This window comes from Polistes canadensis, unplaced genomic scaffold (genome assembly GCF_001313835.1).
Source record: "Polistes canadensis isolate GaletaPanama2010 unplaced genomic scaffold, ASM131383v1 scaffold_157, whole genome shotgun sequence".
NCBI classification, from domain to species: domain Eukaryota; kingdom Metazoa; phylum Arthropoda; class Insecta; order Hymenoptera; family Vespidae; genus Polistes; species Polistes canadensis.
The window spans coordinates 308,348-323,776 of NW_014569704.1; the positions used below are offsets into that span (position 1 = coordinate 308,348).

Sequence of the window (15,429 nt, forward strand, 5' to 3'; positions counted from 1 at the left end):
CTACTTCGAAGGAATCTAAAAAAGCCTTAAGTCTCGTTTTGTCGAGAATTTTTGTTGTTCTTCTTCTTCTTCTTCCGCTTCTTCTTTTTCTCGATGACGACCAACGACAACGACAACGACAAGAAGGAAGATGAGGTCGAAACGAAACAGGTCGTCCGTGGCTTATCATCAGAAAAGTAGCTATAAAACTCTCCACCTCTCGTTACCATAGCCTTTATTTTTCTACAACGTTTTCTGACTCTTGCGAATGTTCAGATCGAAACTTTAGGAAAGTATATAAGAAGTACACCTGTCTGTGCTTATACATCAAAGAAAAAAGGTGAACGATCGTGAATGTTTTGTACATATATACAACACATTTCTTTAGAAACTATCGTTCTTGGTTATCTAAAAAGCCTTTTCTATTTTCCTCTTCCTTTTATAATCTATCAAACTTTTAACGAGTATTGCTATCGATGCAACAGCTAATTCCGCTAGTTCTATCTATGTATTTATCTATAAGAGGAAGAAAATGAAGAAGAAGAAGAAGACAAGCTGACTCAAGAAACTTCTTCAATCTTTTTGCTTACAAGTAATATTGCATGTTCAAAATACAAAAGATAGTAGACACGTTTAATAAAACTTCTAACAACCTTGAAGTACTCCTCCTTTAATCGTTATTGACTTTATCAATGAATTTATTATCGAGAATTATATTATTTGATATTTAAAAATATTTACATTATAAATTAGATTGATAGTTAAAAATCACATTAAAACTTTTGGCGCAACTTATATTTTATTTCTTTCTTTCTTTCTTTCTTCCCCTTTTCGTTGAATTTTTTTTTTTTTTTTTTTTTTTGTATCTAACACGCGTTTATTATCTTGCTGCTAACAAACGTATGCACAGTTAATGACCCCTAGTTTACACTTTTCATTAGCTGCTATTCTAGCACAAGCTTGCATAGCCTTGTTATTAGGTCAAAGTTCTCTCGCGTGACGTTTTTATTTCCTTTTTTTTCCCCTCCCTCTCTTTTCTTCTGGGTTTTTTTATTTTAATATTTTAGTAGGGACAAAGTACAACACAACACAGGTACAGTAGAACCTCTGCTATATGAATTAATTAGGAGACAGAAGTGTTCATATAAGAATTTGTTTTAATAATCGAAACACAAAATGAAATCAAATGAATCCAAAAATATACACAATCAAAGAAAAACAATATTTTCCAATTTTTCTTCTAATGAAATCAAATTTACGAATTCCAAATTTTCTTCATAGCGATATTTCTTCAATACAATACACTTTCTACAATACAAGTAAATCTGCACTATACCATTCCTTGTAGGTTTCAAACCATCCAAGCCCCGTTTCCATGACTTGAAATGCCTTGAAATGAAGAGGTACGTCTTCATCACTACCATCACTGATTTCGAATATCACTGATTTGAATAGGATTGTGTATTCAATCATCAAATCGTATTCATCGTCCTCTGTATTGGAATAATCAAAGAAAATTGAAGAAGTTTCTTGAAGAGTAAAAATTTACGTTATGTTCAATAATTAATTATGTTCATTAATATAATACTGCAGGGTGCTGAAATTTTTTCAATTTTATACCACGTAAATAAGAATCAAAAAAATATATGTACCATCATAAAACATATCAAATTTTTATTATTCAATTATATTCACAGATAAAACTCGTTACAATATTGAAATATTAAGTGTAAAAATGAATTCAGTGGTTTGAATAAATACTAAATTTGTTTCAAAAGGACACCGAAGTAGTAATTTCTACTCCTATTACATTTTTCTGCACATTTATTTAAATATTTTATGTTAAAATTGTATCACCAAATATAACGTAATATGCCATGAGAAATGATGTTGTAATAAGAATACTATTCATATAATAGAATGTTCCAAAAAAAAAAAAAGGATTCATATAATAAAAATGTCACATAATGAAGATATTCATATAATAAAGGTTCTACTGTATATGCATAAACGATTCGAAAAGGAGCCTAGAGGAAGATGCATTTAAAATCGCAAATTATGTGCATAAGTTGTTTCCAAGCAATGTGTTGTCAGACACGACGATGACTTATACCTACTTGCTAATAGTAAATAAGTTAGTCACACTCTTACCAACACACATGCATACATTTTTTTATACACGCATGCATAATACATGCAAACATACAAACGTACATCGAGAAATATCGTTATTATTATTCGTCGCTCGCGGCAGGACGATGACAAATATTTGAATTAGACTTGCAAAAAGAGAGAGAGAGAGAGAGAGAGAGAACGAGAGAGTAACGCCTTGAGCCTGCCATGATAGGATGCTTCGCTCATGCCATCATCATATCGAATATCTCGACAAAACCGATTGAGAATTCGAACGAATAAATATCATCCTAGCGGTTATTTATTTATTTATATATATGCTTGTATGTATGTATGTATTTATGTATGTGCGTTTGTGAAATTTATTCTCAATATTCCAGCTATTCAAAATTGCTGAAACTCGATACTATGTGTACAATTGGATAGAAAATTTGTTCTCATGCAATACTTGCATTTCTGTTTGATTTATCTCAAAAAATTTCATTCGCATTTAAATGTAGAATTATTTGTAAATAAAATTGTCCTAAATTTTTTTTTCTTTTCTCTTTTTTTTTTTAACAAACTGTTTCTCTAATTAAACCAAGTAAAAAGAAAACATTTGTAAACGAAACATTTCCATGGAAACGTAAAATATTTGATTTGCGCGTGACATACGCATAAATATAGGTCGTCGCCATGTTGTGCGAGTCTTGAAATTGAATGTGAAAAGTCAAAATTCTTGAAATTATTTTTCCAATTTACAAAACTTTTGTTTAATTTCCGAAATTATATTACAAAAAAAAATAGAAGAATGCGACGACGCGAGTTGATTAAAAAAGTAATGCAATGTTTATAGAAATAACTTAGTATTAAGTACGAGTGACATAAAGTTTGTTGGCTGAACGTCGAGCAGAAAAACCACATTTGAAACCGTTTGGACAAAGTTGGATGCAAAACAAAAAAACCAAAAATGAATAAAACAAAATTATTTTATTTGTACATAACATCAAAATAGAAAAAAAACTTTTTCCTCAACCCGATACATTCCCATACGCCTATGAACTTACATGTATGTATGTGTACACATAACAGAAGGACATCGTTTTCTTCAAAATAGTCGCCGATGACGAAGACGATCAGTTTTATTGTTCATCGTGTGCTGCCCGCCCGCCTGCCGTCCGGTTAACGAGCTCCATCGAGGACAAGAACGAAGAGAGCTCGGTCTTCCGGTCCAACTCGTCTTTTTCTGTCCATCTCCCTCCCTCCTCCCTCTACCCCCTACCTATTCCTCAACTTCCCTTCCTCCCTCTCTCTTTCATCACTTTTTCTCTCCTCGTCCTCGTCGACAAGAAATTCAGAGACAAAAATGCAAATTACCCTCGACAACGGAAGAATGGGACTCCGCTGGTGAATATCGGAATATATACAGAAAGACAAAAACAGAAACTTGTGAGAGGGAGAGGGAGGGAAGAGATGCATAGCAGAAGAAAGAAAAAAGGGTAGGAAATACGTTTAGAAAGTCGCATCAAAATAGGCAGCGAACGCCATTACGCTATTAACAAATCGTCTAGGAAATGATTACTTACAAATTATACGACGATATTTGATGCACAAAAAATTTTACTTTTTCGTCCCTCTCGATCGATCGATCACATCCTGATACGCGTACGGACGAATCGTGTTTCTGCTAATTAGTTCGAACGATTGGGAGGGTGAAAGATAGAAAGAGAAAGAGAGATACGGTGGAAATTTTAATACCTGTTATTAATTAATTAAGGGCAAACACACACACGTATACTGTAAAAGGAAGGAACGGTAATAAAGAAGATTACAAGAAGACATTACAGTTGAACACCAACGGATTTTTCCGAGTTTCGGTATATCAGTGAGTTTATCTTTAAGTTATTCTCACAGTAAAATATTTCGGTGAATTGGCTAACCAATTTTGAGAAAAAAAGCTTTTAAAATTTGCTTTCTTTTTATATATATAAACGTGGTTATATTCTTTTAATTCAACTATATTTATCAAGTGATACGGTAGCGTTGGTAGTAACGTTCTTGCCTGTTGCATTGATGGGTATTTTGATTTTTCTCAAAATTGGTTGGCCAATTTACCGAAATATTTTACCACGAGAATAACTTAAAGATATACTTACTGATATATCAAAGCTCGTAAAAATTCGTTGATGTTCAACTGTAACGTCTCCTTGTTAGCACGGGGAAAATATTTTCATTCCTTTGCTTCCCACCAGAGTACGCGCAAATCCTTCCCTCCATTTGTAGTATCGTCTGCTGCAATGTTACACTATGTTGTTCTGTTGCTGCTTAGGTTGTGTTACGATTTATCAAAGCGATTCGACGAATCGTCATTCGTAATCCACCCCTATGACTGTCGACCAGACACCCATACAACATCAGATATAAAATACTAACAGTCTCACTCTTTTTTTTTTTTTCACATTCTTTTTGTCCTCTTTCTCTCACTCTTCTTTTACCTACGTTCGCCAGTATTACGCAAACGCGAATATCGTTTTCGAGCGAAACAACCCTCTTTTTTTCAACGAAAGAGAAAAAGGGAAAGAGAAAGAGAGGTTCTACCTTCGAATCGGAAGCATTATCGCCCCCTTCGATCGGCGTTATGCGCGTGGGGCCACACCTTCCGTAGACATATTCACGATTTAACGACCAAGCCGTGGCAACGTTGGCAGCAATAGCAGTAACAGGGAATGAGGGTTTGTTTCACCCTATATACCAACGTTACCTTCTCACTTCCGCTGAATTTTACGTTTTAGATACATTGTCCCATAGGATGTTCACCCTACTTCATCTATGAGTTATTTTGTTGTTGTTCCTCTGCGGGGCTACTATTGCAACCAATAACAACTGGAATGATTGAATTATTGAACGATTAAATTCACGGGGTTTCATTTTTGTCCATATTTGTTTTTATTTTTGAAAAGTTAAAAGTGATACGATAAAGAAATAGGATTTACTGTATTTGTATGGGTATATGCGTTGATTCTCTTTAGAAAATTTATTTCTTTAGAGATAACCTATGTTTTCAAAACAAAGTAACTCTCCATCTTTCTTTTATCTTTTATTTGAAAATATCCAAACCATCATCCCCTTTGTTTCTAGAGAACGTAAACGAAGCAATAACGAACATAACCTCATTCAAACCCTATGCATATATGCACGATAACGAAATTATAACGAACGTAAATGCATTTTGTTAGACTAACAAATCGTATTATCTCTTCGATAAATTTATTTTCTTTCAACAAGAGCTTTTACCAAATGTAGTAAACGTAGTAAACACAAAAAATATACTTAAAATTGTATATGCTGTATTTAAAAAAAAAAAAAAAAAGAAAAGAAAAAAAAAGAAAGGAAGAAAAAACCATCTGCACATTTTCTCATGGAATTATACTCTCATTTTCACCCTAATCGTTTCGAATCTATCAAGCGTGTTGTATTCTCAATGCTTGAAACGTTGATGGAAACAAACGTTAAAATGTAAGAGGAAGAGGGATGGGTGGTTATGAGGGTGGGGAAACTTGAGGGAACACCATGTTTTTTCATGTTCTTCATTATGATCGTCAAGGGTGTCTTCCATTATGAGAGACATCCATGTGTCGCAGAACCCACACACGAAGTATGTTGACATGCGTGCCCACATATTTATATACGTATGTATCTATGTGTGTGTGTGTATGTGCACGCGCGTATTTCCGGTTTTACCCGCTCCGTTTCGACGTTAAATCGAACTCTTTTATTTTCTTTCTTTTTTTTTCTTTCTTTTTATACCCTTTTATCTAGTATGATAAATATTTAATGGTTGCATGTACCTACGATTTTCCACGATACTTTTGATCGACGTAATATCGCAAATGGACTCGTCGTTTGCGTATGCGGTCATCGATTTTTCGCGGCTCTCTGCCACCATTACGCTAGAAAACTTTCGAGGTGTGTGTTCAGAAAAACGTTATTCGATCGACATTATCCATTTTGCGTTCATTGTACGTGTGTATACATATGAATATGTATAGTACATATATATATATATATATATATATGCAAGTGCACATGTATATGTAAACGTTCGATGTTACATCGATGCAAAATAAATTATTCGTCTTTTTTTTTGTTTGTTTTATTTTCCTTCTCCTTTGTGCTCTGTTTTTTTTATATCAATTTCCATGCACGGATGGAACCGATTTTTAATAATTGAAATTATACGAAAACTATTTTCTCTCTTCTTTTTTGAAAAATCCTTTTTAATATAAATGTGTTTTTGTTTTTATCCAAAAATTATATTTAATTTAAAGTAACTATGATATAATACTATTTTTACTGATATTATTGTACTGTACGAATTACACAGGTATATAAATATACTTATGTTAATAATGTAGTATAGTATAATATTAATACTGTACTAAATATACTTGAATTATTATTTCTGCAATTACTTTCTATTGGAAGATCTAATTGATTAGATATGTGCAAGTATCACGATATATGACGTAATAGGATTAAGTACTTCAAATTATCTTTCTATTGATTTCATATTTATCCATAAGCTTCTTCTCAAAGCTTTTAAGAGGATTTTTCTTTTCGAATTTTATTGTGTTAAAAGAAAAGAAAAATTAGGTTTCATTATCAAATAAAATTTTGAAAACATTCCTTTTATAGATGCTTACATTAATGAAATATATTTTTAAGAAAATCTTAATTTTTATCCTACTTTATCTATTTTTAACTAATCTTTAATTAGAAGTTATTGAATTATCCTGTATAATGAATGGGGAATAAATAACCGTGTTAATCCAAGTATAGTAGCATTTCTCATTTGCACATGCCAACAACTCCTAAACCATACTTTGCATAATACCGTCAAATTTCATTAGAGAATCCAATTATTCCATTCGACGACCCCCTTTTATCTTCCAGTGAACTTTGTGTTTTCTTACAACAAATACAAATAATAGTATTAGTCTGATCACATAAATTATTTATTGTAAAATTTGTTTAATATTTGTAAAATTATTTTTGTTAAAATTTTTTTAATAAATAGTGCACAACTTACTAATCAATGTAGAAACAAAAAAATCAAATTTCTTCATCAATCTATTAAAATATACATGCATATGTATTTGTGTATATCTACAATATAATACAATATAGCCTTCAGATTTCCTTCACGTTTTCATGAATTCATGTTCCGGCATGAAAGAACATTTGTCACCGTTCGTCTAACTTAATCGGTGTTGGATCACGTTTCTGACATATCCTCCATGTAAAATAAACCTTCATACTGACCATGTGCACGTATGTGTGTGTTTGTAATATATACACCTGCATAAACATAAGCATGAAAGCTAAGCAAATACTTTTAGGGTGACACGAAGGAAGAAGTTAGCTTTGTCCTGTTCGAGGAAAAAAGCCTATTCAAGGTCACCGTTGTCAAAGCAACACCACGGCTGAAAACGGATCAATGAGAAGTCGTAAATTGCACACGGTTCTCTTGTTACTTTGTTGTTATTGTATTTCAAGGAATAATTATTTGCATTTTTAGATAATTATGTTATTTTAAAATGACTAAACATTTGTTTGGTTTTCTTTTTTGCCTTTTGTAACAAATTTTCATTATTTGTTAATTAAAAAACTACGCGAATTTATATAAAATCATCTGAAAAATGTTAGCTCACCTAAGAATTTTTATTCCGCATTGTATTATTTCTTGTTAGTAAAAAATTATTTACGAGTTATGTTATTAATACATTTGTTACACAATTAAATCTACTATTTTATTTAATGAAAAATATAAAAGAGAAAAATGTAAGGAAAGATTAACGATATCGTGCGAATCGGTGAATTTTTCTTCGTACAAGCACGTCCATCGCAAAGAATTTCTGCCGTTCACCGCAAGTCAAGTGGGGTGGGAAAAAAGTCTGTAATGGTAACGTTAATTACACCGGATATCCTTTGTTTAAAGATTAATTAGGAATCGTTTTCTCTTCTTCTCTCTCTCTCTCTCTCTCTTTTCTCTCACATACATATTTCTCTCTCATTCGTAGTCACTCATTCTTCGAGAAACTAAAAACATCTGATTATATTAAATTTCTATCATAAATATCCAATAACAATCCATCTGATTGTATTATTTTACTCGTAAAAATGTAATCATTAAAAATAACTAATAAAATACAATTCTCAAACGAATCGTTAAAAAAAATGTAATTTGATAAATAACAGAATTATAGGTCGATTAGAAAAGATCTCTTCTTACCAATTGAATTTTTGTATTTTATTGTTTTTACACACATTTCTTTTTTCTTATTAATTTTGAATTCAACGATGAATGTAAAAAAAAACGTTGTTGAGTCGACAATTTATCGCGTCCGATAAAAGGACAAGCTGTGTCCGGTGGTTACGATTTCGAAATCTCGTAGGGAATAAAAGAAAGAGAGAAAGATATAAAAAGAACTTATGCTAAAAAGAATTCATGAAATTTTCGGCCTCGCATTGACTTTATTCTACATGAGAAATAATATTATGCGAGAAAATTGTGAGAACGCGATCGTCGGTTAGAGAACAACCAGCATTTCTGGTAGGTAATGTAACGTAATCGTTGCAAGAAGTTGCAGTAATTCAGAATTATTCTGTCATGATATGAACTAACGCCCATCTTCTGCTTTGTATAATCATCCTTGTCAGAAATGCATTGTGATTTAAAGAAAGGAAGGACGTCTGCACGGTTAGTTCTCTAGTGCTAGTAGTACTGGTAGAGGTGGTGATAGTTACATTACTCGGACCTAAACTACATTCGAATAGTAATCTAACTCGCTCGTTGAGAGGAAATGACTTTGTGACGAGAAAGTAATGGAAATGGATGAGAAGAAAAGAGAAAATATGTACTGTTTTTAATTCCGATAAAAACATGAATCTTGTTTCTGTAATTCCAACATACAGGGGAATCAATATTCCTTATCTATTAATCTATACAATTATACATATTTTAATATTGATTACAAAATATAAAGTACTGTTTCGCAATAAATAATTCTTTGAAAGGATTCCTATATCTGTATGATTATTTATATATTTACAATGGTTTGTAATCAAAGGAAATAATTAATGTAATATATTATGTTTCAATATTTGAATATTTCTAATCAATTTTAATTGGTTTACAGCAATTGAAAGATGAACTTGGCGAGGTCGTGGCTGAGATGGAGGCGATGGAGGGCGGAGGTCTCGTTGCAAACGAGACGAAACCGACGAACAAGGCAAAACAGACGTCGATCGGACGCAAAAAGTTCAACATGGACCCGAAGAAGGGCATCGAGTACCTGATCGAGCACAACCTGTTAGCACCAACACCAGAGGATGTTGCTCAGTTCCTTTACAAGGGCGAGGGCCTGAACAAGACAGCGATCGGCGATTATCTTGGAGAACGTCACGATTTCAACGAGCGCGTATTACGTGCTTTCGTCGAACTTCATGATTTTACCGATTTGATATTGGTCCAGGCATTAAGACAATTCCTCTGGTCCTTTCGTTTACCTGGCGAGGCACAAAAAATAGATCGGATGATGGAATGTTTCGCACAGAGATACTGTCAGCTAAATCCAAATATATTCACTAATACCGACACCTGTTACGTTCTCAGCTTCGCCATTATCATGTTGAACACGTCGCTTCATAATCCAAGCGTTAAGGATAAGCCCAGCGTAGAACAGTTTATATCCATGAATCGTGGTATCAACAATGGCGGCGATCTACCGCGAGAATTACTCGTGGTAAGTTTTTAACATTATTTAAGAATATTTTTTAATTCTTTTCAGAAAAGACTCGATCACAAGTTTTTATCTTTATTTATCATTTTTTTTTCCTTCTGTTATCTGCTCTAAAAGTGCTGGAAATTTTTATTATTTTCGTCGAAATGATTGTTTTGTTTTTTTTTGTTTTAACTTACCGACTAAATTTTCTCGGTATACTCGACACTCGTGCGCGCGCTTCCTCTTTTGAAAGGAAACCCTTGAAGAAAAAATCGAATGAATTAGAGAGGGCTGACCCTGCAATCCCTCGACCACTCGTTGGACAAGTGGGATCTTCATGGAAATCATGAAGATGACTCAATCGCATACATATCTGCCATCTCGTTCATCTGACCTCTTGTCCCAATTATAGGCAGTCTCTTTTAGGACATGCACGTTAAAATAGTTTTCTTGTTTAGTTTTTTTTTATCTGGCTTTTTTCTTCTTCACTCGTAAAAATCATGTATATCTGGTGAAGCCTAGCTATCGAGCCTAATGAAATTGATAGATGCCATAGAAAAGTACTCTTCACTCGTAGTAGCTCAAAGCTAATAGCATCGAAAGCTGTTTATCGTATTACTACTTAATACTTATCTGAAAATTTCGTTAAAAAAAGGAAAAAAACCGAAATTTTAAAACCACAAACGGAACTCTATCCTCTGGTCATAAAAATTGTAACTTTCCTCGAAACAAACAAATAATAATAGTAGTACACCGTTATCTTTTATCTCGAATCCACTCAAATATCCGAATACATGAATACGAAATATTTTTACATATAGGGACAGAGATAGATATACATAAAAAAAAAAAAAAAAGGAGTGAAGAATAGAAAAAACAAAATGTCAGCTAACGTAAAATAATTACGGACGAAACAATTTTTTGATTTACTATCGTATTCTTTAAAATTTGCATAGTTTGTTTTAATGTAGCTCCCTACAAATTTTGAATATTAATTTAACCGTAGAAATTGCAATAACAAAAAAACAAGGAGAAGAAATGAGAAAAAATAAACATAATTCTTATCCTCTCGGGATAATAAAATTCGAATCTTTCTTATTATCGAATGTAAAAGATTTTATATAGAACAAATGCACACGGTCGATTAGCTTTTGCAACGGGATATATAAAGCAGCAATTGGCAAGCTTATGCAAGTGTCTCGATGAAATGAACGAACGTCCGTACTGATACACGAGACTACAACCGACGCCATGATAGCTAAAAAGGAGTACTAGGGGTCAGGAGAAATGTCGCTATTCCGTCCGAATGATTCTTTAATGACAGATTTATGAGTATAGTAATAGCACCGAGCGCCATGGATATAACACGAGAAATTATTTCGATCGCCATTTTAAACGACGATATTATATATACTCGTTATTATAGCCCTCGGGAACAAATTCTCGGGCGCCATTGAAGATCTTTTATCAATTTAACGATGCTTTCACTTTTTCCTTGTAAAAAGAAAAAATAATCCAACCAATTCGACTTACTGGAATCTTTTTATTTATTAATCAACCAAAACTACCTGTTATCAGATATTTTTACCATTTTGTTTTCTTACCGTTATAAACTTGATCGATCAATTTATTAACAAAAAATAAAATTAAAAAAACGTATAAACGAGTTTGATAGCAAGATCAATAATGCAAGAATTCCACTTTCTTCAGAGTCTCTACGAAAGTATAAAAACGGAACCATTCAAGATCCCGGAAGACGATGGCAACGATTTGATGCACACCTTCTTTAACCCCGATAAGGAAGGCTGGCTTTGGAAGCAAGGTAATTTCCTGTCGACGTGTCTCGTCAACCCAGCACCACTATAGTCTCCTCCCAACACTTTTTCGTCCCCTTTCGACTTAGCGTCACTTCTAATAACACGTCCGATCTCTTCTTCGAATTCGAATCCATAAGAAAAGTTATACTGAGAAACGGTACTCGTCTTTCAAAAGGGACGAACGATGATATTAAAAAAAAGAAACTATATCTACTTCGAGTTACGAGCCATGAAATTTTTTACTTCACATTTCTAACTTAAATTTGGTTTTTTATTTTTTTCTTATCTATAAACCAAAATTATGTTAATTGACAATTGATTATCATATGAAAGGATTTCATGATTATGATTGATAATTAAATTTTGTATAATAATATTTTTGCTCTCGTGCACATTTATATGTTAGTTGGTGATTAAGAAAGTGATTTAAATTATTTGAGATATTAAGAAATAAATATTGTGTGTTTCATCTTATTTTTAACATTTGTAAGTTATATCACGTTTAAATAATGAAGGCTGAAATATCTTCAAATATTTCAAAACTTATTTTATAATCACCAACTCGTATATATGACTGTCGAACTAGATCAACAAATTTATAACATGATTTTTTAAATAAAAGTTTTCCTATTATTAATCATGATGATTGATAAAAAAGAAGAGAAAAGACTTGTCAATGAGGAATGTACATATAGTAGTTACTTGGTAATCCTATTGAAGCGCTTTTTAATGCTTGAAAAGAGAGGCCTGTTCTTATATTATTATCGCTTTGTCCCTCTGCTGCCCTGATGGAGACAGCAGGTAACTAACGCATTCGAGAGACATCATTGATAGTTATAACTTTAAACGTATTCAATGACTGTTTCAGGTGGACGTTATAAAAGCTGGAAAAGACGGTGGTTCATTCTTAACGACAATTGCCTATATTATTTTGAATATACGACGGACAAGGAACCACGCGGGATCATTCCGTTAGAAAACATACAAGTTAGAGAAGTACAAGATCGACACAAACCTCACTGCTTTGAACTTTATGCAGCTGGATCAGAATTTATTAAAGCATGTAAAACCGATAGCGAAGGAAAGGTTGTCGAAGGTACATAATTTATATATTTTTAACAATCTTAACCAACAGAGCCAATCGTTTAACATTCAATATATTGTCTGTTACATTCTAAACGGAAAGATCTACTTGATCAGTTAGCTAAGTGTTAACTTAAAAGTTCCAATCATTTAATTAATCTTTACTTTCAATTTGTATTTTAATAGGCAAGCACACGGTGTACAGAATGTCTGCAGCAACAGATGAGGAGAAAGATGAGTGGATCAAATGTGTACGGTAAGTAAAGTAAAAACGAATACATTGATCACTCTCGTTTCTTTGTATTCTCGTATTAACAAGATTTATTTCCCATTTTAGGCAAAGTATATCACACAATCCATTTTACGACATGCTAGCCGCAAGAAAGAAAAAGGCACAAAAGACAAACGTTTATTCGAAAAGTTAAATAATGCTTAGAGAATAGAGTTTCTAAAAAAAACTCGATTGACATGAAAGACTGTACTTGGATCTCAAAGATAACTTTGGAGAGATTCTAGAACACGATCAGAAAAATATCTGATCGTTTAGAAGCATCAGTAGGATGTATTACAACAGTGAACAAAAATAAAACAGACAAGGTACTGATACGTGTATATAAATACGTATATACACATATATACACAAATATATATATAAAGACACTGATCAAAATAGTAATTCGACGTATTTGAAAATGAAAATGAAAATGAAAAAAAAAAAAAACGATGTTTCTCCAAAAGGAAGAAAAGAAGAGGAATAGTTTGTCCGAAGATTGGTCGATTATCGGCGGTTCCTTACCATGAAGAGATTTTCCTAAAGTAGCCTATCATGCTGCTAGCAACGACAACGACAACGAACATCGACGTTGAAGTTAATTAAACCGAGAAATAAAAAGAGCTATGAATTACCTTATTGTATTCTTATACTGAGTTTCTTTATTTTCTTCTTTTTCATTATTTAAGGTGCAAAAGAAAAACTTCATATAAATGTTTGACTTTTTCTTATAAAATTCAGTTGAATACAAAAAGTATGTAAAAAGTAGCAATGGCTCTTGACTAAACAACTAATCTCGACAAAATCTAAAGTGGAAAAGAGTGAAATCTTATCTACTTTTCTGGCAGCTATAAGAAGCATTTATTATCATCTGAACAAGGCTCTAAACGATCGTTCAACAAGAGAATAAGAAAAAACGAAAAAAAGAGATATATGGATAAAAAGAAGTAAAGAAAGAAGGATGGATAAAGAGAGACTATGTAAAGGGTGTGAGATTATTTATCTTGTAAATGTCCTTCTTGTAATAATGTATCACGTGTGTCATCTCCATTGAGAGCTGTGAGAACTTTGATGATTTGTCATTAAAAAATTGTCTACAGAAGGATCAAGGCATATATATATATATATATATGCATATATATACGTGTATATGCGTATATATACGTAAAACAATAACAACAAGAACAGTATCCTTGTTGAAATTTGAAGAGAGACAAGAAATAAAAAAAAAAAATATATATATATATATATATATGTGTGTGTAGAAGTTTAAGGAGCGTGTATATCAATGTGATAGTTGTGTATTTATTTGAACAAATGTGAATAGATAAGAGAACTTTAGCTAGCTTTATAAGCGTTTCCAATGATGCGTCATGAAACTTTCCTAGAATCTATAGACTGTACATTATTGTACAGTTAATAAGTATGGCATAATGGCCAATTATGACTTGAAATTAGAATGTTCTTCATTTGGATATGAAATACAAAATTATATGAATATATATAAATAATATTCATAGATGTGTATGCATACATAAACGTTTATATGCATCTGTGGATATCATATTGAGTATGGAAGTTACAAAATATATATATAGCATTATGAAGTTATTTCCATACTTAATATTTAAGGTATATATATATAATGTATTGCAATATAGTAGTTATATATATATTATCGTTAAGTAGTAAATTCGATGCAAATTGAAAATTCAAAACGTCTGCATACCCCGTTTTTACAACAAATAAACAAACAAAAATAATAATAAGAAGAAAAAAAAGAAGATAGAACTTTTCTTGAAGATTAATATCATCACCATCGTCATCATTGTTATATTATCATTAATTATTATTTTTTTTTTATTATTATTATTACTATTATTATTATTATTATTATTCATAATGTGTGCGTAATTCGAATCTTCAATCATCATAATTATCATTCGAAAGTTTTCTAAATCAGAGTTTTGTGTAATTGACAAATCGCTTGTTTAATTGAAATCAAAGGAGGAGTAGAATGACATATCGTTTAAATTCGAAGAATTTAATTGAATGCGCAAATTGGAATTTATTTTGTATTCTTAACAAGTGAATCTATCGATTGGAGAATGCAGGTGCCTTTAAAATCTTTCCCCTCAAAGCTAGTCATATATAACTACAGCGATCAGCCATATTATAGAGAAACGACGATATTACACACACAACAACAAGAATAAATAAAAAAAAATTAGTAGTGAGAAAGAAAGAAAAAAAAAGAAAAAAGAGAGAGAGAGAGAGAAGTACCTTTTTTTGCTCTATACAAGGAAATATTGGACATCGAAGACGCCTTATTACAATACATTTAATTAATAAACGAAGAAATATAATTGCAGTAGAATGAAAA

General features: G+C 32.0%; 1 protein-coding gene across 3 annotated transcripts in view; it reads left to right on the forward strand.

Annotated features, from left to right (window-relative positions):
- The window catches only part of LOC106788929 (cytohesin-1), a 50,815-nt gene extending 35,391 nt beyond the window's left edge, over window positions 1–15,424 (forward strand). For 2 of the 3 annotated variants that reach the window (XM_014752654.1, XM_014752652.1), the window contains 5 exons: window positions 9,291–9,896; window positions 11,586–11,697; window positions 12,558–12,788; window positions 12,962–13,031; window positions 13,113–15,424. In XM_014752654.1, coding sequence (XP_014608140.1) covers window positions 9,291–9,896; window positions 11,586–11,697; window positions 12,558–12,788; window positions 12,962–13,031; window positions 13,113–13,200 — 1,107 coding nt within the window. In that variant the 3' untranslated portion in view covers window positions 13,201–15,424. The remainder of the gene's footprint in view (window positions 1–9,290; window positions 9,897–11,585; window positions 11,698–12,557; window positions 12,789–12,961; window positions 13,032–13,112) is intronic. The other variant, XM_014752653.1, reaches the window with a different exon arrangement.
- Window positions 15,425–15,429: the final 5 nt, after the last annotated feature.